Raw genomic sequence first — 26,973 nt, 5'->3', positions numbered from 1 at the left:
AAAACAGCACAAAGAGCAATTCAATTGAGTTTGTGGCAATGTGCACAGGGGATAAGAGAAGGCATTAAAAAGGACTCGAGACAGAAATTTTTTATTGTATAGAAGAAGCTAGTATGCTCTCCTTCCATCTCAGAACATCTGTATATGCTGATGCATCATAGCTAGGCCACCAATTAAGTGTGACGATAGCTCATTAACAAACTAAATTGAGCTGAAAAGAAAGGAATGACTTGAATGAGCTGAAAGGAATGAAGGGAATGAAGAAGTTGTGTTAGGATGATAGGCAAATGTCAACTCACGAAAATCACTAGTAAGTTACATCTGAATGGCGTCAATTTTTCCAATTTTCAATAGCCCCCCTATTCAATGGTTTTACCAAGTGCTTCTGACCTCATGGATCCAAATTTTCAATAGCTCTCGTATTTCATCAATTTCAGGCTTGTCTCTTCCATTCATGTCTTTTGAGTGGTTGCTGTAAATTATTGGTGCAACTGTTATCTACGTGGTGTTCGTGAGAGAATCATGTTGGGACAAAGGATGCTTAATTTGGTAATTATATTGGGCAAGTAAAGGTGCAATCGACTCAAATTATCAAAAGTATGTATTTTTTTTTTTTTTATCGTAAGGGAGTATACTAATCTGATAATAAAAGTAGATCAAAGGCCAAAAACTTACAATGGTAATAATTTAGAAGCTCCCTATAAAATTTACTCTTTTCGATTTTCTGCATCTCATATTTGTGGCAAAAAATCTTTATAGGGGAAAATTTGAAGTGTAATTTTTCTTTTTAGTTGATTGTTCTATTTGCAATGCCGGCATTAATCTAATAATCTCCAATTATTTTGGCAAGTATATTCTCGAAGAAAATTTTATTCGACGTATTACAATATTGCAACCACCAACGCAAGTAAATCAACTTTCCGCCCCATAAAATGCATATAATTTTGTAATCAAGCCATTCTTATTCTAGTCAATCAGAAAAACCAAACTAAGTACGAATTATTTGACAATCATTAACCAAAGAGATGCCAGGCAGCTCGTACCAAATCTCTGCAAATTATATTACATTATACAATCGCTAAATCAATCTAAATCAGACCTCTAATCTTTTCGAGATACTCAATCAGGTTGTCTTCGTATTTTTCTTGCAAGTCCCTATCTCCGAAAATCAATTTCATTTCCTTAGCCTTGTCCCTGTAAATCTGCCCCTTTTGATCTGTCATTATCAACCTGAGTGACTCAGCTACCGAGTCTGTACTCAGTGAGCCGTCATCTTCATCTCTTGGTACTTCAATTCCCACCATTTTCTCTTCTAAGGCTCTAGCATTCAACCCTTGGTCCAGTTGGAAGGGCAGCATCACTAGTGGCCTCCCATTTTGAAGTCCCTCTATAACTGAACTCCATCCACAATGAGTTAAAAAGCCTCCCACTGAGTCATGGGCTAAGACCCTGAGTTGAGGTGTCCAACTCGTCCACACAATTCCTCTATCTTTAACTCGTTCCTCGAACCCATCTGGCAACTCAAGCGATTCAAACTCACTTGGACCCTGCTTTTTCCTCAGAGCCCAGAAGAAGGGCAATCCGGAAAGCTCTAGCCCAGTAGCTAACTCGGTTAGCTCTTCTCGACTCGGCGCCACCTCGGTCCCCAGTGCTACGTAGATTACAGATTCTTTTCCATGCAGGTTTAGCCACCCACTAATCGTATGCCACGTGTCATCCCCGTCATCTTCTCTATCTCGGGCCGACGGCGGCATTAAGCCCACAGTTATCACAGGCTTTTCATGCATCTTTTCCGTTAGATCCAGCCAATCACTTTCCAGTTCTCTACAACTCCTGACCAGAATCGCGTCGCAACGGATCAGAGCCTCCGCCACACGGTCCCAGTCCGAGACGCCGGAGGCGTTCTCTACGTTGCCAGCAGCCATCCGCATTAACTCATGACGACGAAACGCCACCTTTGACGGGAATGGGACCCACTTGGGTGGGACCAAGAAATCTTCGGGCTTAGTTCGAGTGTGAAAGGTTTTTGCTGATCCAAAGAAAGTGGCGGACCATGCATTCATGGAAGAGAAGAAGGCAAGTGAAATACCAAGTTTACCAACCATCGATGGCAGCGAATGAGAGGCAAAATCGTAAATCAACCAATCAGGTAGAGTGGTCTCAAGAAATTGAGCTACCTCGATTTGGAGACCATCATAGGCTTTCTTAAGGCAATGGACCTTGGTTATAGGCAAATCAGTCGTAGCCTCGGCATTTTCAGGCAGATTTTCAATTTGAGGTAGAGGAAGTTTAAGGTAATTGAGTTGGGAGATTAAGGTTGATGGGATTTTTGGGAGGCGATCGATGTTTCGTGGGGTGGATACAAAGGTGACTCTATGCCCCTTTTGAGCAATTGATTTGGCTAGCTCAAGAAATGGAATCATGTGACCAAAGGCCAGCCATGGGAACACTACTACGTGAAGCTTCTTTGGTTCAGCAGCCATGTCGCCTGGTTTAGATGATATTGGCCGGAGGTACTATATATTGGGCTCCTCTTTGGCTCTTTCTTTGTTCTTTATTTCTTTGTGCTAGTACTGTATATTGATATGTAGTACATTTCATTCATTTGTCTTTAACGTTATTTTCTGTTGATTCATCTGTTTAGCAACTTACCGTCTACTTAAAAAAGAATATACCTCGCTTTCTCTAACCTACTAAGACAAATAAAATTTTTACTAAACTAATGAAGTGACAGAAAGACGAATAAGAAGATAGTAGAGACATCCGTTGGCTGCTGTTGACTTGTCCGAAGTAGGTAACTATTGAAGGTCCGCTTGGTTAAGAGGGCTGGAATTACTACAATACTTAGTTGCTTGGTAAATACGTATAAATATTGAAAAGTTGGAATGAATTTTAAAACGTAAACCAATTTGTTTATCAATAATAAAAGAAATAGAAGAGACAAGATACATGAATTAGTCTTCCATTGGTAGATATTATAGCAAGCATGGCATATATACTAAGACACCCAAAAAAAATTTGCTATTCGACAAGCATCTTTGCTCTGTCTTATTGATTGGAATTTAATTGATAAATGATAACACATATGAATTTGATGCATCTTCTGCCTTGCCTTAGACTGTGTGATGACTTGCCCCAAAACCAAAATTAACTAGTTCCATATTTGAAACACCATCCAGAATCACTCGTACTAGCGAGAAGCATAAAGCCCAAAGTAGTCTATAATAGTCTCTAAAAGGATAATTTTACAAACCTACCCTGAGGTTTATAACAATTTCAGGCTGTACCCTCCAAGTTTAAAAAATTGCACATACCTCCCTTCATTGTCTAAAATGACAAAATTAGCCTTCATCCAATGTTGAATTTAAAGCCTCCATGAAGAGAACTAATGTATTGTAAATTAAATTTAGTAAATCCTTTGGAAAAAAGTTTTTTTTTTTTTAAAAAAAGAACAAGAACAATAACAAGAGTGATAAATTTCTATCTTGTCATAGACACCCACAAAACCTAAACCCAATCTTACTCCATATGGTAGTGATTTTAGGGTAAATAAAAAATTTAATTTCCTCAACACATAGATTCTTATTGAATTAGTTTTGTTGGTCACGTAGGTATCAACATTTTTTTAGCGGATAGGAACAAATTTACTAGTGAACTTTATAAAAGTATGCGACTAATGTTTTGAGTTTAACATTACTAAGGAATTATATTTTTCTAGATGATAATCATCTAAGGGCATTTTAGGATTTTCAATGGAGATTTTTTGCTTACATTAGCAAAGTGAGCTTCAAAGTATTTTCTAAGGCAGGTTTCTATAATTATTTAAACCTAAAGGATATTGTCTGCAATTATCATAAACTTCAGGGTGAGGTTTGTGAAATTATCCCGTATCTAAAAGATTGGGCAAGAGCAAGACAAATTAGCACAAATGCTTGGAATTCAGGTTCAATACTTTCATCAATTGTATGCCATTCTAAGACGAGAATGCTCCTATTAGGCTGCTCTGTGGCTATGGGGTTCGAATTCCCTCTCCCAATTTGTACCATTCTAAGAACAACGGAATGTCAATTTCAAGAGAAATAAATTTCAAGTGAAAAAAAAAATGAAGAAATATCTGTATGTCCCTTTTAATATGCATACACCTAACCTTAATTTTTGTGACACCCTTGGTCAATTTAAGATAACGAATGTGTGTGGATATTATTTCTATTTAAAGAATGAGAATATATTGTGAGAAGTAGCTGAGACTTCAATTTATTAAGCCAGATTATGTGCAGGAATGGCTTGTTATAATAGTTTACTGTCTGCAAATTAAATACTACAAGCAGAGAAAACCACTCCTATGGAGGAGAAAACTACTCCCACCATGGAGGAAAACTATTGCAATCCCTTATGATTAAAGCTTATATTTGCTTAACGTGACCATGCAGAAAACCTTTCATGACCATTCAAACTTTCCATGCATATGAAAAAACGATTAAATACTGCAAGTTACTCCTACCACGGAGGAAAAACATTGCAATCAAAACTTTATGATTAAGGCCATGACTAGAGGTGGCAATTTGGATTGAAATCCATTTATTCATCCATATAAACCATAATTAAATGGATTTGGATTATCCATTTATAATATTGGTTTTAAATGGATGATCAAAGTAAAACCATTAAATTAAATGGATTTATATGAATTATCCACAAAAACCACATATATCCATTTACTTAAAAACCAAATAAAAGAAATGGACAGCAAATGACTAAAAAAGGAGCTATCCTAAAATTGAACGTTGGGGTGTGAAAATGCTGTCCCCGTGCTCCCTCGTTTTCACCGGTTTCGTTCCCTCCTTCACGGCCACCGCCACCGCCATCGCCTCCCATTCCCCCTCTGTTCTAATCACTACTTAACTAAATCCATCCTCTCTGTCTGCATCCTCCTAAAATTTTACCCAACCCAGGATCCCAGATCGAGTGAGGATGAATTTTGCGGGCAAGTGATCGGGGGTAAATCTTCATCCTTTTCTTGCTAATATCTTCGTCTTTGTTTTCCGTTTGCGCTTAAATTGTTTGATAATTAGGAGGGAACGGGTCTGTCTCTGTTTCTGGTTCTAGGTTGTTGAGTTTCCAATCAATATTTGTTAAATCAAAGCTTTTGGGCTGGCTAATTAACTTGAATTATTGGGGTTATCGCATTTCATTTGCATGTAGCTAGCTGCTGTGACGACTAGGAGTTGTAGGTCTTTTGGTTGTAATGCTAAAACGAGTGAGATTCGGTTGGCTTTGAAGCAAACCCATTACTTTTTCCCAACGATTCCTTGTGGAGGATTAGAGTGCAAGCCTGGCACCTGTAATGGTTGGGGATTGGGGGATTGGTTGACTCAGCTAAGGAACTGAAGTATAGAAGGAGATGGAGAGAAGGGTTGAGAGAAAAAGGGGAGAAGCAGACTGAATAGAAGAAGCGGGAAAGTTGTATTCTCAATGATCAAATATTGCTTAACGCTTTACATTAGCATTGGCCTATTAATAGAAAGCTTCCTCACTAACTAATCAATAACCAACTTCTGCAAGTGGTAGCTGTTATAACAATTTCCGCAAGGTAGTATTTGGCTAACAGAATTTGGTTAACTATTTGGTCTTATTTCCTGCGGAATCATTACATTTGCCTCCCCTAAAAACAATCCTAGTCTCTAGGATTGAAATCAGGAAATTGACTCCTGATGACTGACAGGTCTTCCCATGTTGCATCCTCCTTCTGTAAGTCCTTCCATTGCACCAGAATCTGTTCCACTTTGTGTCCACCCCTATCAGTCCATCTGCGATCCAGTATAGAGGAAGGGATGATAGCAAAAGAGCCATCCTCATTTGGATGAGGTAGTATTGTGCTCGCTGGAGCACCCTTTGTGGATGGTTTTAAAAGCGAAACATGAAATACAGGGTGAATTGTAGCTCCGGGAGGCAGCTTGAGTTTATAGGCTACTGCTCCAACCTTTTTTTCAATTTGATAGGGTCCATAATACTTAGCTGCCAGCTTCAAATTCTTTCGAACAGCCACAGTGGTTTGTCTATAAGGCTGTAGCTTCAGGTAAACCCAATCCCCTTCGGCAAATGCCCTTTCGGTCCTGTGCCTGTCTGCAAATTGTTTCATACGGTTCTGAGCATGCAGCAGATTTTCCTTCAATAGGGAATTCCAATTCACTCTCTCAGATAACCAGTCTTCCACAGCAGCTACTTGGGTGTTGTCTGGTTGTAGGCAGAGCTGTGTTGGTTTATAACCATAGAGTGCTTGGAAGGGTGTCATCTGTAAACTAGAATGGAAATTGGTGTTGTACCACCACTCAGCTGCAGGCAAACATCTCTTCCAGTGGCCAGACTGTTGTAAACACATAGCCCTCAAGTAAGTTTCCAGACATCGATTTACTCGCTCAGTCTGTCCATCAGATTGGGGATGATATGAAGATGAGAAACTAAGGGTAGTTCCCACCTGATGAAAAAGCTCCTGCCAGAACAAACTGGTGAAAACCTTGTCCCTATCAGAAACAATATCCACTGGCAATCCATGCAGTTTATAGATCTGTTCGAAGAACACTAGTGCGACACTCTTTGCTGTGAAATGAGACCCCATGGATATGAAATGTGCATATTTGGTAAACCTATCCACCACCACCATGATGATCTCATGTCCCAAGGATTTTGGCAAGCCTTCGATGAAATCCATTGAGATATGTTGCCAAGCTTGTTCTGGTATTGTGAGAGGCTGTAGTAAGCCTGGGTAACTAACTTGCTCATTTTTGCTTCTCTTGCAAATGTCACAAGCCTGAACATATGCTTCTACTTCCTTTTTCATCCCTGGCCAAAAGAAATAACTCTTCAACCTTTGGTATGTTCCCTGAATGCCCGAGTGACCTCCAATTGCAGAATCATGCATACAACTAACAAGTTGCTTCCTAAGATCAGTGGTAACTCCAATGTATACCCGCCCCTTGTACCTGATAATCCCCTGAAGGTAGGAGTAATCAGGTGTACTAGAGCCTTCGATTGCGAGAGCTGTTAATATTTCTTTGATCTTGTCATCTCCCGAGTAACTCTCTGATACCTTGGACAGCCATAGAGGTTTGATTGCAGATATAGAGTGAATTTCCTTGTCACCTTCCTGCTTGCTTCTTCCTGTAGTACCTCCTTGCCTTCTAGAAAGAGCATCTGCGACTATATTATCCTTACCTTTCTTGTATTGGATTTCATAGTCCAATCCCATCAATTTAGCAAGCCATTTCTGCTGTAGGGAAGTAGTGATCTTTTGTTCCAGCAAATATTTCAGACTTTCATGGTCGGTTCTGATGATGAAATGAGATCCCAATAAGTAATGCCTCCATTTTCCCACAGCAGTGATTAGAGATAGCAATTCTTTTTCATAAATGGATAGTGACTGATTTTTTGTTCCTAAAACTTGACTCATAAATGCTAGTGGTCTCCCTTGCTGCATCAGGACTGCCCCCATGGCTGTTTGACTTGCATCCGTTTCTAGTACAAAGGGCAAGGAGAAGTTGGGTAAAGCCAGTACAGGAGCCTGTGTCATAGCCACCTTGAGCTGCTCAAAAGCTGATGTAGCTGCCTCATTCCAGACGAAACTATCCTTTTTAAGCAACTCAGTTAGGGGCTTTGCTATTTTTCCATAGCCCTTAACAAACCTCCTGTAGTAACCAGTCAATCCAAGGAATCCTCTAAGAGCCTTAATGTTACCAGGAACTGGCCAGGACAACATTGCCTCTACTTTTGTAGGATCAGCAGAAACACCCTCAGCCGTAACTACATGTCCCAAATACTCAATTTTATCTTGACCAAAAGAACATTTAGACATCTTAGCATATAAGAAATGGGTTCTCAAGGTTTTAAGGACAAGGGATAGGTGTTTAAGATGGCTATTCAGGTCTGGACTATAAACAAGGATATCATCAAAAAATACAAGCACAAATTTTCTGATGAAAGGTTCGAATATGGAATTCATTAAAGCCTGAAATGTTGCAGGAGCATTGGTGAGGCCAAAAGGCATCACTAGGTATTCATAAAGGCCAGAGTGAGTTCTAAAAGCTGTTTTAGGAACATCAGAGGGAGTCATACGAATTTGATGGTAACCTGACCGTAAATCTAGTTTAGAAAATATCCTTGCATTGTGTAGTTCATCAAGCAGGTCATCGATGATAGGAATGGGAAATTTATCTTTGATGGTAAGGTTTTTGAGCTGCCTATAGTCAATGCACAACCTCCAGCTTCCATCCTTTTTTTTGACTAGGAGAGCTGGAGATGCAAAGGGGCTGTGGCTGGGTTGTATGATACCAGATTGCAGCAGGTCTTTGACCTGCCTTTCTATTTCTGATTTCTGCATGTGAGGATATCTGTAGGGATTAATTTTGAAGGGTTTGGCATCAGGCATGAGGGGTATTTGGTGGTCTAGTTCTCTGACAGGGGGTAAAGACGTAGGTTCCGTAAAAATGTCCTGGTATTGGTCAAGCAATTGAGTAATAGATTTGGGTACAGGAGTTACCTGACTGTGCTGTACTCTGATCATGCAAGAGTGCTGCAAAGAAGTCCTGATTTTGTTCCTGATATACTTTTGTGCTGCTGTCCCCTGCCTCATCCTCACCTTGGCCGTGTGTGCATCCCCTTGCAGCAACACAGTTTCACCTTCCTTATCAAAGGATAATGTCAGCTCCTTAAAGTCAAAAGTCATTGGACTGTAATGTTTCATCCAATCTACCCCGAGGATTAAATCATACGGCTCTAAGTCTAACACATATACATTCTTAGTGAAGTTGTGACCCTGCATATCCCATTTCATATTTGGAATCCACTGATTGCACGTTAACTCCTTTCCATCAGCTATCCTTACCCTGAAAGGCTTATGATTCTGCACACAATCCGGATGTAGTTGAGCAATGGTTGGTTTAATAAAACAGTTGGTACTTCCCCCATCTAACAGAACGGATAAATCATGCCCCTTAAAGTGTCCTAGCATCTTAATGGTATTGGAAGACATGTGTCCTGAGACAGAGTGTAGTGAGAAAGCTACATCTCTGCCCGACTTGTTCCCTTGATACTCAATAATTTCTCCTTCTTCTTCGTTGACTTCAGTGTCCAGCAATCCTTCTTCATCTGCGAGCACTAAATGTATACCTCTATTCTTACAGATATGTCCAGGGAAAAATCTTTCCCCACATCTGAAGCAGAGGTTGTGATCCTTCCTATACTGAAATTCTGTAGGAGAGATTCTCTTATAGCCTTGAGGAGAATCCTTCTTAATATTGTTTTCAAACACCTGAGCTGCAGGTTTCTTGTGGCTCAGATCATTAAGGTGAGTTTGTCTGCTACCAGAGGAAATTGGTGGAGATACCTTCACTGGTGTTTTATTCTGCTTTAAGATGATACTCAAATACTGCTCTTGCCACCTAGCCTTTTCGAATGCTGCCTGCAAAGTCTGAGGCATGTGCATCTTCACAGCAGCCTTGATCTCCTCCTTTAGCCCACTCAAAAAACTAGAAACATAATAGGACTCAGAAAGGAGAGGGAGCTTCACCATGACGGCAGCTCTTAATTCTTCAAATTTTTCCTGATATGCCAGCAATGATGAATCCTGGTACAACTTGTTGAACTCCTCAACCACGTCATCTCCTCCTATATCCCCGAATCGTCTGCAAAGTTCTGAGGCAAACTCTTCCCACTGCACTACTCCTCGATCCTTCTTAAAGCTTTGATACCATAGGTCAGCCTTGCCTTCCAGATGCAGTTCAGCTACATCCAATTGCTGACCCTCTGGAATCTGGTATAGTTGAAAAAACTTCGCACATTTCCGGGTCCATTCGCGAGGATTGGAGCCTCCAAAGCTGGGGAATTCCAATTTGGGAACTCCGATTGCGAAACGACTCTTCTCTCCCAACAAGGGATTGCTTCCTTCTGGACCTTTCCTAAGTGTTTGATGAAGTTGGCGCTCAGATGAATTAGGAGATTGGCCTAGAATTCCTTTTTCTCCCTGCAGGTTCCGCATGAAGCTATTGAACTGAGCACTCATCGTGACCATGAAATTCTTCATTTCTTCCTTTAGTTCAACATTGTTTGCTTCCACCAGAGCCTTCATATCCACGTAGTTAGATTCCATCTTTTCTTCCAAGGCTTGGCGTTCGATTGTACTGGATTCGAGGATAGCTTGGATTTTCGCATCTTGCTTCTTTAGCGATTCCTCAAATCCCTTCATTCTGGTGCCTTCCGCCATTGTTGCTTAAATTGGAGCTTGCAATTCCGAGGAAGGCAAGCTCTGATACCAAGTGTAATGGTTGAGGATTGGGGGATTGGTTGACTCAGCTAAGGAACTGAAGTATAGAAGGAGATGGAGAGAAGGGTTGAGAGAAAAAGGGGAGAAGCAGACTGAATAGAAGAAGCGGGAAAGTTGTATTCTCAATGATCAAATATTGCTTAACGCTTTACATTAGCATTGGCCTATTAATAGAAAGCTTCCTCACTAACTAATCAATAACCAACTTCTGCAAGTGGTAGCTGTTATAACAATTTCCGCAAGGTAGTATTTGGCTAACAGAATTTGGTTAACTATTTGGTCTTATTTCCTGCGGAATCATTACAGCACCACAGAATTTGTGGTTCAGAAATCCCAACTAAGTTGGGAAGGGACTTGTCAATTGGCACTACAAGATAAAATGGATACTTCAACGAGAGAATCCCTGGAGTCACTGATACCTGGAATGAGATTCTGTACAATATTTTTCTCTAGAATGATTCATGTTATAGCAGACAACTAATTCCCAGGTCCTTATTCCTAGTTGAATTCATTACTGTGATGAGGACATTAGGAAATTTAGGTAGAGTTGCTATGTCTAACATTAATTAGAAGACATGACATATGATTGCATGCATCGAAATCTGGCAAACTGATCAAAATTTAGTTTTTAGAGTAAGTAATGCATGATAAATTGCAAGCTTGGGATTTCTGGACTTCTAAATGCTTAATGTTATCTTAATCCTTTCCTCTAACTAGTATTTTTTTGCTGTCATTTTGCACTTAATGAGATCTGAATTTTTTTTCTATTCTTTGGTGCAATGAATATTAGGTACTTGTTCAAATGGAAGGAGAAGAAGAGCACAATGTTGAGCGAGTTTCATCAACAGATTCTATACCTGAAAGTGGAGAGGCTACCGGAGAAAGTTCAGCCAAGCGAATTAGGAGGCAAACATCAATTGCTTGGGATGGTTTTGATACTGTAGCAGTGACTGCTGATGGAAGGAAAAAAATTAAGTGTAAATGGTGTGCACAAACATATTTATTAAAAGGTAATTCTGGAACATCTAATATGCTCAAGCATTTTGAATCTTGCAAGTGGAGAGAGTTGAAGAATACAAGCTTTGGGGCTCCTTTGGATCAACATATGTATCGTGAAAAAATTGCAGTTGCTATTATAAAACACAATTACCCTTTTGAATTTGTGGAACATGAGGGCATTCAAGATCTGCATAACTTCTTATGTGAAGAGGTAAAACCTGTATCAAGAAACACAATCAAAGCAGATGTTGTGAGAATGTACTCGAGAGAAAAAGAAACTCTTAAACATGCCTTAGAGAATGTGAAGAGTAGAATATGTTTGACATTCGATCTATGGAGTTCATCCACTACAGATGGTTACTTGGCACTTACGGCTCATTATATTGATGAAAATTGGGTGCTCCAAAAACGGATATTGAATTTCCGTCATATTCCTCCACCACATAATGGTGTCTCTTTGGCAACAGGGGTAATGGATTTACTCAGAGAATGGGGAATTGAAAAGAAAATTTTCTCATTGACTATGGATAATGCAGCCTACAATGATGTTTTGGTGAATGTTTTGAAGCGTCATTTGAAGATTGCTGGTCCGTTGGTGTGTGATGGAGAATTCTTTCATGTACGTTGTGGAGCACACATTCTAAACTTGATAGTAAAAGCAGGTTTAGAAATAGTTGAGCAACCTCTTTCAAAAATACGGGAATCTGTCAAGTATGTTCGGTCAAGTGAAGCAAGAAAAGTCAAAGTTGCTGAATGCATTGCTAGAGTCTCTATCAATTGTAAAAAGAAAGTTCGACAAGATATTTCAATAAGATGGAATTCAACATATCTTATGTGTGAATCTGCTTTGGAGCATCGAGGAACATTTCAAGAATTGCAGTTAGTTGATCCAAATTATAAATGGTTTCCAACAGATGAAGAGTGGAAAAAGGTTCATCGCATATCTCTGTTTTTAAAACCGTTTTATGATATCACTACATTGTTTTCTGGATCTCATTATCCTACTGCTAATTTATATTTTCATGGGGTTTGGAAAATTCAGCAGTTGATTTGTGAAGAAATGCATAGTCAAGATGATGATTTTGTGCAAATGGCTATGAAAATGCATGATAAATTTAACAAATATTGGGAGTGTTACAGTTTTGTTTTGAGTTTTGCTGTGATATTGGATCCACGTTTTAAGTTGCAATGGGTAGAATTTTGTTTGACAAAGATATACCCGAGAACTTTTTCTACACGTGTGAGGGAGATTCGTGAGAAACTGCATTTGATGTTTGATGATTATATGCAATTATATCCCTCAGTTATGGCAGATTCATCACAAGTAGCATCTTTTAGTGAGGGAGTTTCTTCTAATCTTGTTGATGAAATAGATGAGTTTACCATGTATGAAAGTGAACACTATAATTTGAACAGGAATACATCACAGTTGGATTTGTATTTAAATGAGAATAGGCTTCCAGCAAAAGAAGATTTGGATGTTCTTCAATTTTGGAAAGAAAATAGAAATCGATATCCAGTGATTTCATTGATGGCACAAGACATTTTGAGTATTCCTATTACTACAGTGGCTTCAGAGTCCGCTTTCAGCGTTGGCGGTCGGATTATCAACAAATATCGTAGTACCATCTTGCCAGAGAATGTAGAAGCTTTAATATGCACTAAAGATTGGTTATATGGTGCAAAATGTAAGTATTTTATATATTCTTTATTTTGTTAAAAATTTCTTTTACTGCACATAATATTTACGGTAGTTAAATTATTATTTTTCTTTATTTAGAAATGACGTATTTGCTGTTTTATGATATTAATATAGTTTCACAAGAAAATGCCGAGAAAGAAGCTGCATTAATTACAGATTTTGCTCCATTAGTTACAAAACTTCTTGGCTCCAATAGGGAGGTTTACGAAGAGGAAATCTAGTCATGTGACTTATTGGATTGCTCAAAGGTAATATGGTTACTGATTTATGAAGCAATTAAGTATTTTATTAGAGTGCCTTCATGGATGATTGGATGGGATTGTAGACTCCTAGCTGTTGCTTATTTGGTATGGTTTCTAGTTTTGCAGCTTCTTGATGGGGCCCTTTGTTCGTGTCTTCTTTCACTCCTTAAGGACTAGTATTCACTGCCCTTGCTGGACTAAAAGAGGAGCTGTGTTTTGGGAAGGTTATGATCTATAGCACTACAAATTTCTCAGTGGCAGCATCATATGCTTCCTAGGCCATGTTGTGTGTAATTTTTTAGCATGCATACTTTCTCTGCACTTTTGTTTAGACCATATCTCTACCAAGAAATTTTAATCATATTAGCATTTCTTTATAGCATCCTCTAATCACTTTTTCTGTTTGTTCTTATTTCTTGCAAACTTTTGTGTTTAAATCTAATTTTTGTGAACTTTTTTTAATGCCGAAGTTAAAGGAGTATTTAGCTCATATGCACTACAGCTGAAATCAAGTACTTGAGCTGTAATGCATTTCTGAATTATGACAAGTAGTTGGAATTGCATACATAAATTGTAAAGCATTTAACTTCTGCATTCATATGCTTCCTTTGCCCGCTGCAGGTACCATGCCATTACCAGTGCTTACTACAGAGGAGCTGTTGGTGCTTTACTCGTGTATGATGTCACTAGACGTTCTACCTTTGAGAATGTTGAGAGGTAGTTTGAGGGAATTGAGAGATCATACTGACCCTAATGTTGTAGTTATGCTCATTGGAAACAAATATGATCTTCGACATCTTGTAGCAGTTTCAACTGAGGATGGTAAAGCTTTAGCAGAGAGGAAGAGCCTCTTTTTTCATGGAGACATCTGCACTGGAAGCAACCAAAGTGGAAAATGCATTTGCTGAAGTCCTGACACAAATATACCGCATTGTGAGTAGGAAGGCAGTCGAGGCCATTGATGAAGGTACTCCTTCATCTGTTCCTCCTAAAGGAGAGACAATCAATATCAAAGATGAGGGATCTTCTTGGAAGAGATTGGATGCTGTTCAAGCTAGAGCTTGCATGGAAATCTTCAAGGACAATGGCTCTTGCTGCATAAGTCTTGTACATTACATCGTTCAACCAGCAATATTGTTCATTTGATTGTCCTCTTTGTCTTGGATCATATAAGATGACAGTTACATGGAAATACTTTAGTATTTTCATGAAATTCTTACTTGGTAGGATCAGGAATGGGTATAGTTACTTGGTAATACAAAAAAAAAAAAAAAAAGTAACCAAAATATATAAATGGATTATAAATGAATAATTGGATTTTATATAATCCATTTAGATCCATTTATTAAATTTCATCCACCATCCATTAAGTCAAAACCAATTATGAACCATTTATCCATATTGCCACCTCTAGCCATGACCATTCAAAATTTCCAAGCATGTAAAAATGCACGCCCAGTGGGACTCGAACCCACAATCGCCTGATTAGAAGTCAGACGCCTTATCCATTAGGCCATGGGCGCTTCCTTGTTTCGTGGCGGGAAGAATTACGCTACTATGATTAGATGTTTGACAAATGCCAATTATTCACTTGCCCAGCCCAATCGACACTCCTAGAATAAATTGGCCTATCATCCATAATTCAAAGATATTCCACATTTTGTACAGACTGCTAATTTCACTGCAGGCTTAGACTATAAAAACACCACCAGAAATCAAAGACATTTCAGCCACGAATCAGAGTTGAGACAACTTGACATCCATGGCTGAAGACGGCAAATTACACATAGTAATGTTTCCTTGGCTGGCCTTCGGCCACATGATCCCATACTTAGAGCTCTCCAAGCTCATAGCTAAAAGGGGTCACAAGGTTTCCTTCCTTTCCACCCCAAGAAACATCGATCGCCTCCCAAAACCACCTCCAAATCTAACCCGTCATCTGAAATTTGTCAAAATTCCCTTACCCCATATCGAAAATCTCCCTGAAAATGCAGAGGCCACTACTGATCTACCCTACAACAAAGTCAAGTACCTCAAACTAGCCTGTGACGGCCTTCAACAACCCATATCTGAATTTCTTCAACAAACTTGTCCTGATTGGGTCCTCTTCGATTTCGCTCCTTATTGGATACCATCTGTTGCATCTAAGCTGAACATCCGTACAGCTTTTTTCAGTATCTATACTGCGCCATTTTTGGGCTTTTGCGGCCCCGTCGAAGTGATGAAGGGCAATGGAGAAGACAGGAAAACGCCCCAGGATTTCACTGTGAAACCCAAATGGGTTTCTTTTGAGACGAACATTGCTTTTAAGTTGTTTGAGATTTCGCGACTCGTTGACAGTTTGATCGGGGATGAAGAGCCCATCTCCGACATATTCCGGGGCGGATCTTCGATTGAAAACTGCGATTTCTTGGCTATAAGGAGCTGTTCTGAGTTTGAACCCGAATGGTTACAGCTTATGGAGGAGATTTATCAGAAGCCGGTGATTCCGGTCGGTCAACTGCCGACCACCGGCAACAATGATGCAGATGAGGGAAAAGATGAAGCATGGAGACCTATAAAAGAGTGGCTTGACAAACAAGAAAGAGAGTCAGTTGTTTATGTAGCATTCGGGAGCGAGGCGAAACCGAGTCAAGCTGAACTCAATGAAATTTCTCTAGGTTTGGAGCTGTCTGGTTTGCCATTTTTCTGGGTTTTGCGGACGAAACGGGGTGGTGAAGATACTGAGGTGATTGAGCTGCCTGAAGGATTTGAGGACCGGACCAAGGATCGGGGGGTGGTTTGTGCCAGTTGGGCGCCACAGTTGAAGATACTGAGTCACGACTCAGTGGGTGGGTTCTTGACTCACTCGGGTTGGAGTTCGGTTGTGGAGGCTATTCAGTTTGAGAAGGCTCTTATTTTGCTGACAATGTTGGCTGACCAAGGAATAAATGCGAGGGTCTTGGAGGAGAAAAAGATGGGGTATCCGATTCCTAGAGATGACTCGGACGGGTCATTTACGAGGGACTCGGTGGCCGAGTCACTCAGGCTGGTGATGATTGAGGATGAGGGAAAGATATACAGGGACAAAAGTAAGGAGATGAGGAGATTATTTTGTGATGAGAGTCGGCAAGATGGCTACGTTGAGACTTTGTTGAACTTTCTTCAAAGCTACAAAAGTGCAAAAGAAGAGAAATAAATTTGGACTATCTGTAAAGTTTCTTTGCAGTACTATGATTGGAAGGGGAAAGAGTTGAATGAATTCTTGCAATTGTCCTATATCAAAGTGAATTTTAATTTCGAAAATGAAATGTTCACATTCTCATGTTTATTGGTATCCTTTTAGAATGGTTAATCATGTTAAAAATAAGAACAGTCTAATTTTAACTCGATTGCAACGCGAAATGAAATTGAATTATACAAATTGCTATAAAAGAGTACTATGAATAAATTTGATAGTGGTAAACTGTTAATGTCAATTCCTGGCTTCTTTTTTTTTCTTTGGAGTGTTTATTCAATCTGTGATGATCAGAATTACCATTCACATACGTTCATGTAAGTTTTCCAACATAAGACATGAGCTGACATGATGTGGATCATTGAGCAAAAGCAAAACAACTTAATTTGCTAGAACAATGTTGCTTTTTGTTTTTCGTGTTAAAAATTGCAATTTGATTGACCTTTGCAATAGTTGTTATAGTTGTGGAGATTCTCTTTTTTGGTCATAAGGAGGCCTAACGGCCATTACATATTAATTGAACGATGATAGGATGCTCACATCAATTTTGCAACTAGAACAGATTTAACTGGATGAGGAGGATCAAGAAATAACGTAATCCTTGATTTTAAGTTTTTTTTTCGAAGGAATTCTTGATTTTAAGTTCGAGCTCATTTTCGCTAAAAGATCAATAACAACTATTGCCTTCTTCCCCCCCCCCCCCCCCCCACATCCAATAAAAGTATAATGTCAATTCTGGTTGTGTAACTCTCTAATTTTTTCAAATACAAGTTGGTTGGTTCAGTTGATAAAGACGGATCATTTTTTTTATTAAAAATAAGTCACGTGTTCAAATCTCACTGTTAATATGCAAGCTGTGTTGGTAGACGATGATCCGTAAAAATTTGACCTATGATTTTGAAAGCATATCTTAATCCATGACAGTAGCCAGAATCCAATCCATCCAAACTTTTTCAATTGCCAAAAAAAAAATCTCTAATCTTCCATATAAGTTGAAAAGCTTGTGTCTTCCATACAAAGTCGACCAGCTTGTGACAGGAAGAAGGCCCAAGGTTCATCAGTGCAAGGAGTTCTCAATAATATTTAGATAATCAGGCAGCCCGACCCAGTTACACAGCCCACACTAGCCAGCTGACCGTGGCACGTACCTGAAAACGATTGTGCATTTAAGGATTTTATGCACAGTAAAATTAGGACAAAAAGGTAAAAATTAAATTTCATGTCCATTGTACTGGGTGCCAAATTACCAAAAATTGCACTTAAAAAATACTACTATCAATGAATATATGTACTTTAGAAGTATTCTTTAACCATTAGAATTTGTCTCGTGAATTATGGGTAAACCTTGAATCTATCTCAAATTGGTAATCCGAATTTTCGTACTTTCATTTCTCCCTCCGTTTTTCCCTGTATCAAAGAACCAAAGTACAAAAAGTACAATCCCAGTTAACCATATATGTTAGGGTATAAGACAACTAGATGTCATGCATGGGATAAACTACTAGAAGTAATACCGCATTTGCATGGAAATCCCATTATTTAGTGACTGATTTTCAGTATTTCTAGACACATTTACTGATGGACTATGTTCACGCTGAAGAAGCCACAAAGTTTGTTTGAACATATGGTCCGTTTATATTGCAGATTATCTGAAAAATTTTCTACTATTTACATTTTTCGATTTTGCAGTATGATATATATGAAATAAAAAATATTAATTAAAAAACCTATTTAGAGTAGGAGTATAATTGAGTCGAGTTGAGTTTTTGTCAAACTTTTAAAAGCTAAGTTTAAATTTGAGCTCCACTTTATTTTACCTAACTCGAATTCGAAAGCTTTATTAAGTTTAATCAAACTCAATCGAGTTCATGTAATGTAAATTAATATTTTATATAATTCTAAAGAAGGGGTATACTCACTAAGGCTCATCGAAGATCTAGTATCACTTATTCATGCTCGAATTCGGTTGGAATTACCCGTTAATAAAGTAGTTCGAACGCAACTCGAATTTGAATTTCTCACTTACATTCTTTTTTTCTGTACCACTCAACCTATCTCTTCTTCACAAATTCGAACCTAAATTAAATAGTTGCTCGAGTTGCTCTCGAAGCTTGTGTCTCGTGGCGCACTTGGCTTGCACCCCTAGTTTGGGGAATAACAAAACAAAATTATTCTGATGGAAAATTTGCCAAATTGGTCCCTAACATTTACCAAAAATACTTTTTGAGTCCCTAACATATAAAATCAGCCAAAATTGTTCCTCACATTTAAATTGTGATCCAATTTGGTCATAATGCTCGTTTTTGCTCATTTCTCCGGCTAAAAATAGCACGTCTCTCTCACGTGGTCATATTTTTAGAGGCAAAATTAGAAAACACATTTCACTACCGGTTGAAAAAAGCCATCTTTCCTTCATCTAATTGCCTCACTAACCCATTGAAATTGAAGAAGGAAAACACAGTAGTAAGAAATTGGGATAAAGAAGCTAACCTTTGAAGAGTAAAATGGAGGAGGTGCAAGGAAATTTATTCTTTGGAAGGGTGCAAGGAAATCTCCTTGGAAGGGTGCAAGAGGGAACAAGTGTTCAAGGAAATGGAATCTCAAATTTCTCAACTGATACACAGGGAGATTGATCTTGTTGATCCTCAAGTCCGAGAAACTTATATCCATGTCCTGATAGCTTCAAAGTTATCAAGATCCTCACACACTTTAGCGCTGGAGAAGAATAAGCATCTATTGGCCAAATTTATTTATTGTCTCCTGTATAATGTTGTGGAGCTACAAGAACATTTTCTAAGTTTCTCAGTTCTGGTGAAGGATCAAATGCTAATACTCCACGAGGGAGTAAGGTTCCTGAGAGTTCTCTTCAGGCAACAGCAAGAGAAATTCGACGAGCTACATGATCAAATGAAGGATCTGATTGGATTTGTGGCATGTGATGCAGGAATTGTGATTTTATCCCTTTCAGCAATAGAAATGAAAGAAGATTTGGCCAAGGAAACAGATCTTGCACTTTTTCATCTGGTCAAAGTGCTCAAGTTCATTATGGCAAAATTACACTTCCAAGTTATGCTTGTTAATTAGGGGATGCAATTTAGGGTTTCTTGAAACTGTAATTTGAGGAAGAAATATGAAAAGGGGGTGGTGGTCCCTTATCCTTTTACTTTCAACCGGTAATGAAATGGGTTTTTCAATTTTGCTCCTAAAAATATGACCACGTGAGGGAGACGTGTTATTTTTAGCCGGAGAAATGAGCAAAAACAAGCATTAGGATCAAATTGGATCACAATTTAAATATGAAGGATAATTTTGGCTGATTTTATATGTTAGGGACTAAAAAAGTATTTTTGGTAAATGTTAGAGACCAATTTGGCAAATTTCCGTTTCTGATTAGTCAAATTTCCAAACGGAGGCATCTGCCTTGTCAAATTGATCGCGTTTTGTTTTATTCTCTGGCACCTCGAGTTTGAAAATTTGTCATTTCACTTATGCTGGAAGCCTTGACAATGACATCAAAGAATTTAAATGATCTATGACAGAAAAATGAATTTTATTTCTGATGGAAAAAAAAATCCAATCTAACTTCTTACCATATCAACCATTTATTTCCCCCACAAAACTCAATTTGACCCCAATGGATACAACAATTTTCTTTTCTAACTCCTTTATCATTTTCGTCAAGGCATCCAATCATGGCTGGAGTGTTGATTCTGCAAAAGTTCAATGAAGTCGAATTTCCAAATGGCAAATACAAGAGCAAATCATCCCCTCTTCTCACTTCGAACATTCCTTATTTGTCATCTTTTACACTTCTATAGCTTTGAAGAAAGGTCAACAAATTCTCCACATACCTATCTTGTCTACCCTCATCACAAAACATGCCCTTCATTTCCTTAATTTTGTCTCTATAAATTTTCCCCCCCTCCTCAAACATCACCAACTTTAGTGACTCGGCCACCGAGTCTCTCGTAAACGACCCGTCCGAGTCATCTCTAGGAATGGGATACCCCACCTTTTTCTCCTCCAAAACCCTCGCATTTATCCCTTGATCAGCAAGAAAGGTCAGCAAAATAAGAGGCTTCTCAAACTGTACAGCCTCCACAACAGAACTCCAACCTGAGTGAGTCAAGAACCCGCCCACCGACTCGTGACTCAATATCTTCAGCTGAGGTGCCCAACTTGTGCAAACCACCCCACGATCCTTAGTCCGATTCTCAAACCCTTCAGGCAGCAAAATCACTTCAGTATCTTCACCTCCACGTTTCTTCCTTAAAACCCAGAAAAATGGCAAGCCAGACAACTCCAAACCCAGGGAAATCTCATTGAGTTCAGCTTGACTTGGTTTCGCCTCGCTCCCGAAAGCTACATAAACAACTGAGCCTTTTGCTTGCTTGTCGAGCCACTCTTTCATAAACCTCCATGCTTCATCTTTCTCCTCATCTCCATCATCATTATTTCCAGTAGTGGGCAATTGACCTACTGGAACTACTGGCTTTTGGTAAATTTCCTCCAAAACTTTTAACCATTTTGGTTCAAATTCGGAACAACTTCTTACAGCCAATACATCACAATTTTCAATTGCAGCTCCCACACGCCAAATGTCAGAAATATTCTCTTCATCGCCTTCTATGCTATCAAATATTCGAAGAATCTCAAACAACTTGAAAGCAACGTTCGTCTCAAAAGGAACCCATTTTGGTTTGACAATGAAGTCTTCGGCCGTTTTTCTGCCATCTTCATCGCCCTTCAAAACTTCCGTCGGCCCCAAGAATCCCAAAAACGCTGCCGTAAAGATACTGAAATAGGCTGTATGGATATTCAGCTTAGATGCAATAGAGGGTATCCAATAAGAAGGAAAATCGTAGAGAATCCAATCAGGACAAGTTCGTTGAAGAAATTCAGTTATGGGCTGTTGGAGGGCGTCACAGGCTAGTTTGAGGTACTTGACTTTATTGTAGGGTAGATCAATTGTGGCTTCTGCATTTTCAGGGAGATTTTCAATAAGGGGTAAGGGAATTTTGACAAATTTTAGATGATGGGCTAGATTTGGAGGTTGTTTTGGGAGACGATCGATGTTTCTTGGGGTGGAAACAAAGGAAACTTTGTGACCCTTTTTAGCTATAAGCTTGGAGAGCTCTAAATATGGGATTATATGGCCAAATGCTAGCCATGGAAACATTACTATGTGCACCTTTCTTTCGTCCGCCATGAATGGGAAACTTTTACTGGTTAAAGTTGATTCGGCGTTGGTGATTTTATAGCAGAATTCGCAAGCATTTAACTGTTCAAACCTTGAAAAAATCAATTGAATACAATGAACAGTATTTGCTAAGGTGATATATGTTTTTTTTTGTTGGACTTGTGTGAGCCAGCCTATTTGTGCGCCAATCTATAACACAAGCTAACAAGACTGAGGGTTTTTAAGTGGGAAAACAAGTAGCAGCCGCCAGTAGCTTTCTTCTTGGTGCGTGAAAATCGAAGAGAGAGAAAGGAAAAAGAGAGGAGTTTTTGGAGAAAAACGAAAAGAGAGAAAAAACAAGTAGCAGCCGCCAGTAGCTTTCTTCTTGGTGTGAGAAAAAAGTCAGCCGCACTTTTTGCTGGCTTGGAGGAAAAACGACAAGAGAGAAAGAGAAAAAAGGTGAGAGAGAGAAACGTCGAATTCTTGATTGGAGGATGATTTGAAATTCGATTGAAATGAAATTTTATTCACGTGATCTTCTCGTCGGACTCACCTCATCTATTCATTCAAATTTCAAATTTTCTTTTTGTTTGGTAATACTTTTCTGAATTCACTTATTCGACAGTTGTAGTTTTTTAGGGGTGATTTTATAGCAATTTCGTTTGGTTGATATTGGTGATATTATTGTCATCTGAATATTTCGGGTAGACCTGTGTATTCCCATTATTATGATAGTGGAGATTTTTTTGACTAGATTAGGTCCCATAATTTTTCCCAATTTGGATTTTTCACGTAAAAATCTTGTTGTCCTGTGCCATTTACTTTTCTTGCATTTTATTATTATTATTGGCATTGCTATTTGGTGATTCGATTTATTCCTAATTTAACTGGTATTTGGAAAAAGAGAAATTTGTCCTAAGCTAACTTTGATATTATGTGTTTGCACTAGTATCCCTTTCCCAATACTTTTTTATGATTGAAAGCAGAGATGTAGACATTGACCAACATAAATGCATCAAGTCGTTTTCACAACAATTCGTAGTGTTTGGATTGTAAATTATTTGAAATAATTTTGTGAAAAAGTATTGTAACACTTTTTTAATATGATGTACGTGAGATAAAAAGGTGATTGAAAAATATGTTGATAATGCAAGCAAATTAATGTGCGTAAATAAGGTATAAATAAAGTAAAATAATTCACAATCCAAACAGTTGTGCAGTATCCGTTGCTCCACTGATTTTCTCCATAAAATTTATTATACCTTCTTACGTGTGTCTTTGGTTTTGTGGCACGATAAATTCAATCTCATTAGGTGCTCATGCATTACATTCGCCACACGATGGTGTCACGATCCACAGCAAAGTTTGTTGAAATGATAGAACCATCTCTTTCTAAGTATAAATTGTACTTGAACTCGAGAAAGGGCAAATTTAGTATTTTGTATAAAAATGTCTTTGAAAATTTAAAAAAAAAAACTTAAGAACAATAAATAAATAATAAATAAGTGCTAACTCAGTAGATAATTTAGCTTTTCTTTAATGCTCGAGGTAAATACTTGTGTGTTTAACGAGTAGGATGCTCCTCGAATGTATATATGGCCTGCTATTTCACCAGGCATCAGCCAACGAAGTCTTCTTTTTTTTTTTTTTTTGGGTTTCAATTGAGCTCCACTGTTGGTTTTTCTTAAAGGAACGACTCATGCGGCAGATTTCTATTTGCCACTTTTTGATTGTGCAAATAATCAAATTATGGAACTGAAATATGAGGGGTTACATAAACCAAATTCTCCAATTAATGGAATGCATTTGATGACTGTATATTTAGGGTGTGTTTAGATTGCAATTTTTATTTTTCTACGTTTTCGTGGATATATTTTTTATTCACCTATTTTACCTCATAAATATCAAATTGTTACAGTAATTTTCTACAAAAAATCTAGAAAAATGCAATCCAAACAAAGCCTTAGGAATTGCTACAAGCACTTGTGAGTAATATGATTAGGCAAGTCTCTTGTAAATGGCCTCAATATGAATATGATTTTTTCCAAAAAAAAAAAAAAAAAAAAACTTTTGCTAAACATCTAGCAAACTTTTCCATCAAGTCGCATCATTTGATTGCCATAAACCAACTGAAACAGCTCCCACTGCTTCTATTGACAGTGCATAAAGAAACTGCTAGTAGCAATTAGAATTTGAAGCACCCTAGTAATCTATGCAAGATTAGTCTGGATCTAACACTAAGAACTTTTTACTTTCCAACTAAAAAGACTTGTCCCTTATTCTATTGTAGTATTCTGTGATAAGATGTTTGTCTTGTGCACAACAAATGTATACACGTTTAGGTCTGACCTTATTTATATTCACGCAGATTGATGGAGTCAGTATTCAAGGTTATTGAATGCCTTCTTCCACTTGTCACTTTTTCTCCCAAGTACCCACGACTCCAGAATCTAAAGAGCTTATAGAAAATTTCCCGTTTCAAATGCACTTGTTTTTGTGGACACAGAAATCTGCCACAGATTTTCTGCCCTGTTCGGCACGCTTCAGCACTCCCACAGGTCCATTCTGGAGTAGGCAGTTAAGATAACAAGTACAGATATACAACAGAGGTAGCCAGTAAAGAAGCAAATTCACACAGTACTCAATTGGATGTAGACCTTTTAAGTTTTAAGAAAGACCATCATAGGCTAACTTGAGGTACATTATTTTCTTATAAGAAAGCATGAAATTTTGCCTCTGCATTTTCAAGCTGAAAATCAAGATTGGGCGAAAAAAGTTTCACAAAGCTCAAAAAAGAATCAGCCAGAGTTGGATGTGGTATAGGGAGGCAGTTACTAGCTATTTCTAGCAGTGAAACAAGGAAAAATTTATGAACCTTCTTAGGGATGTGCTTTCGGCAAGCTCTAGAAAAGGGGATCATCATATGGCCCAATGCTAGCTATGGAAAGTAAAAGTTGGTGGATAAATATCTAGAGCCCCTTGCTGTGTATATTAGTCAGTAGGGAGACAGAAAAATGAAAATCAACGGTATCAAAACCAGAAGATTCACTCCTATGAGCAATATTAGCCTTCTCCTTTTTGACTATTGCTATGCAGGCATTCAGACTATGCAACTTAAGAATCCGGATGACCAGAAGTCGTGCTCTAATGATATGAATGAAAACATGCATGCAACTAAATTTGCAGGGGTAAATGAAATGCAATTATTTTGAGTGCATCCCCAGTACAAATATCAACGAAAAATCAAGAATAGCAAGAACATCGATAGCTTCTGTTCTGACTGCAGTTTACACTAGTGTAGGCAAACCCTACTAAAAGTCACTTCACCTTTAGCCTTCACAACTTTAGGCCATTGATTAGGTCTTGCTAACGTGCCTGTACTTTTTTACTAGGAATTTCTGATTTCACCCGGCGCAAACATTCTGAGAAATAAATGGAAGGTAATTCTTCACTTTTGGACTTTGCAAAACAAATCTTCATTTTGTTGTTTAATAGATAAACCAACACATAGATAACTAAATATATGACACAACTTTCAAGTTTATTGCAAAGGGACCTTAATTTTCCACAATTAACTTTCAATATTAACATCAAATATTCGATGCTGTCTATTAATCGCCCTTGAAAAGAACCTAGCTCTGTACACTGATTTCATTTTGCGCACAATGCATCAGTACAGAATCATATACTTAGTGCGTCACTGTGAAACAACAGAAACTCATCAGGTCTGCCCTTCCTGTTATTGAGCTATCCAGTTAAGCATCTCTTGCATGCATATTTTGACACTGCAATGGGATTCTCATATGCATTCAAAGCTTCACAAGCTCAAGATCCTATGATCTACCATCGGTAGATTCTATAAGCTAGCAGTTTTAGTTTGTCTTTCCATTCAGATGATGCAAAGCTCGGCAAACAAAAGAAACTTTTCCCATTGTACCTTCTTTCATGCAATTCGCTCGATGTATAATGAGTTAAGACAGCACGCTCAGATGAAAGCCTTCTCGAAACTGTTCTGTTGGATGAACACTCTGACAAACTATCAAAGAAAGATTAAATGCCTTTGTTTAAAACATGAATAACAAAATCATCAAGAATAAAGCGAAATGCAGCAATCAGACTTAATAAGCAGAAATAAATAGTGCTGAGATAAAATGTCCGAGCAACAAAATCAAGAACATAGTATTACATAGAAAGGAATAGATTTCAACATTGGAAACTTTTCAAGATATTTTCCAGTCTAAGAAGTTTACCAAATAAAAATAGCAGACAAAGAACTATCAGTCTCATTCAGCAAGTAGTGTATACTGAAGGCAAGAGGTCATGTAGAAATTAATGTGCTCCATAAGTATTTTTCAAAAGTAGATCTCCAAAATCGGTTGCTTCTTTTCCGTGTTTCTGTATGGTAATTTTCAGAATGCACTCTTATCTTTTCGAAATCCTGAGGGCCCTGCCCTTCAGTCTTTGAATAGTTCTTGGATTCATGGAGGCATGCGCATACAAAGCTTCCACAATGTGATAATCCATTTATCACTCTCATCAGGCCTCATTAAGAATGTATACCCAGTTAGTCACCCAAGCAAAAAGGATTGTGGAAAGCTCAATACACTGTATATCATACTATCAATTAATTGGAGGAATATAAAGCTGAAAATGGTTGTTGCCAACTAACTGAAATATACATCATTCATTCACCACATGATGGTTAATTTATACATTCATCTAGACAAATTTTACATAAACAGACGCTTATTGACAGAAAGATATAGCTTGTACCTTGTAAAATTTGCATTGAGTTGATACTTTAAAAGCTGGTCTTTGGATTCTGAAGCAAAATAAGCTCTTGTATCCCTGTTGACCTCTTTGCATATCATTACGGGACAAAAGAGGCATCCCTTCTGAGATACCAATATCGTCTACTGTAACAATAAAAACCAACAGTCAGATGAGAGTGATAGCTTCAAATAATTCTCTAAATAATAGTTAGTTTCTAGCCCAGGCTGCTACTTTGAAGTCCTAGTCAATTCTTTACCTACTATTGATGCAATTAGATCCACTTTCAGAACTTGCAAAATTTCCATTGACTCTCAAACAAATCTTCCAAATATATGTTTTAGATTCCTCTAAAATAATTTAGCTACTGGTCCTTTGATACTAGAGACGTTACGTAGATAATACCGTATTTACTTCATCAGTCACGACACATTTCCCATTAGTGCCAAACGATGATACTCAGATATATAAGATACAACGACATCCACCCTGCTTGACTCTTAAAATAATCATGTTACCCCAACTTCAGATAATCATGGTTAGCTAAAT

At 38.2% G+C, this 26,973-nt stretch overlaps 3 protein-coding genes, 1 long non-coding RNA gene and 1 other non-coding gene across 6 annotated transcripts; 2 read left to right on the top strand and 3 right to left on the bottom strand.

Annotated features, from left to right (window-relative positions):
- Positions 1-930: 930 nt before the first annotated feature.
- LOC113701559 (putative UDP-rhamnose:rhamnosyltransferase 1) lies at positions 931-2,585 on the bottom strand. Its single transcript, XM_027222278.2, has one exon. The coding sequence runs from the start codon at positions 2,481-2,483 to the stop codon at positions 1,089-1,091; it is 1,395 nt and encodes a 464-aa protein (XP_027078079.1). The 5' UTR covers positions 2,484-2,585; the 3' UTR covers positions 931-1,088.
- A 10,566-nt stretch (positions 2,586-13,151) lies between these two features.
- On the top strand, positions 13,152-14,477 carry LOC113700517 (uncharacterized). 2 transcript variants are annotated; one of them, XR_011818388.1, is made up of 3 exons: positions 13,152-13,264; positions 13,385-13,482; positions 13,880-14,477. It is a non-coding gene; the product is annotated as an uncharacterized lncRNA (long non-coding RNA). The 2 variants fall into 2 exon arrangements; XR_011818387.1 differs by having other exon boundaries at positions 13,377-13,482.
- Positions 14,478-14,708: 231 nt separating this feature from the next.
- TRNAR-UCU (transfer RNA arginine (anticodon UCU)) lies at positions 14,709-14,781 on the bottom strand. Its single transcript has one exon. It is a non-coding gene; the product is annotated as a tRNA-Arg (tRNA).
- A 117-nt stretch (positions 14,782-14,898) lies between these two features.
- Positions 14,899-16,568, top strand: LOC113702467 (UDP-glycosyltransferase 91A1-like). Its single transcript, XM_027223702.2, has one exon. It carries the CDS (start codon positions 15,021-15,023, stop codon positions 16,434-16,436), a length of 1,416 nt encoding a protein of 471 aa, XP_027079503.1. The 5' UTR covers positions 14,899-15,020; the 3' UTR covers positions 16,437-16,568.
- Positions 16,569-20,008: 3,440 nt separating this feature from the next.
- Positions 20,009-21,820, bottom strand: LOC113701613 (UDP-glycosyltransferase 91A1-like). The gene has a single exon (XM_027222358.2). It carries the CDS (start codon positions 21,682-21,684, stop codon positions 20,266-20,268), a length of 1,419 nt encoding a protein of 472 aa, XP_027078159.1. The 5' UTR covers positions 21,685-21,820; the 3' UTR covers positions 20,009-20,265.
- Between the last annotated feature and the right edge of the window lie 5,153 nt (positions 21,821-26,973).

The sequence above is a fragment of the Coffea arabica genome, chromosome 7e, assembly GCF_036785885.1.
Source record: "Coffea arabica cultivar ET-39 chromosome 7e, Coffea Arabica ET-39 HiFi, whole genome shotgun sequence".
NCBI classification, from domain to species: domain Eukaryota; kingdom Viridiplantae; phylum Streptophyta; class Magnoliopsida; order Gentianales; family Rubiaceae; genus Coffea; species Coffea arabica.
Note: the sequence above shows the minus strand (reverse complement) of the source record. Positions and strands in the feature narration are given on the sequence as shown.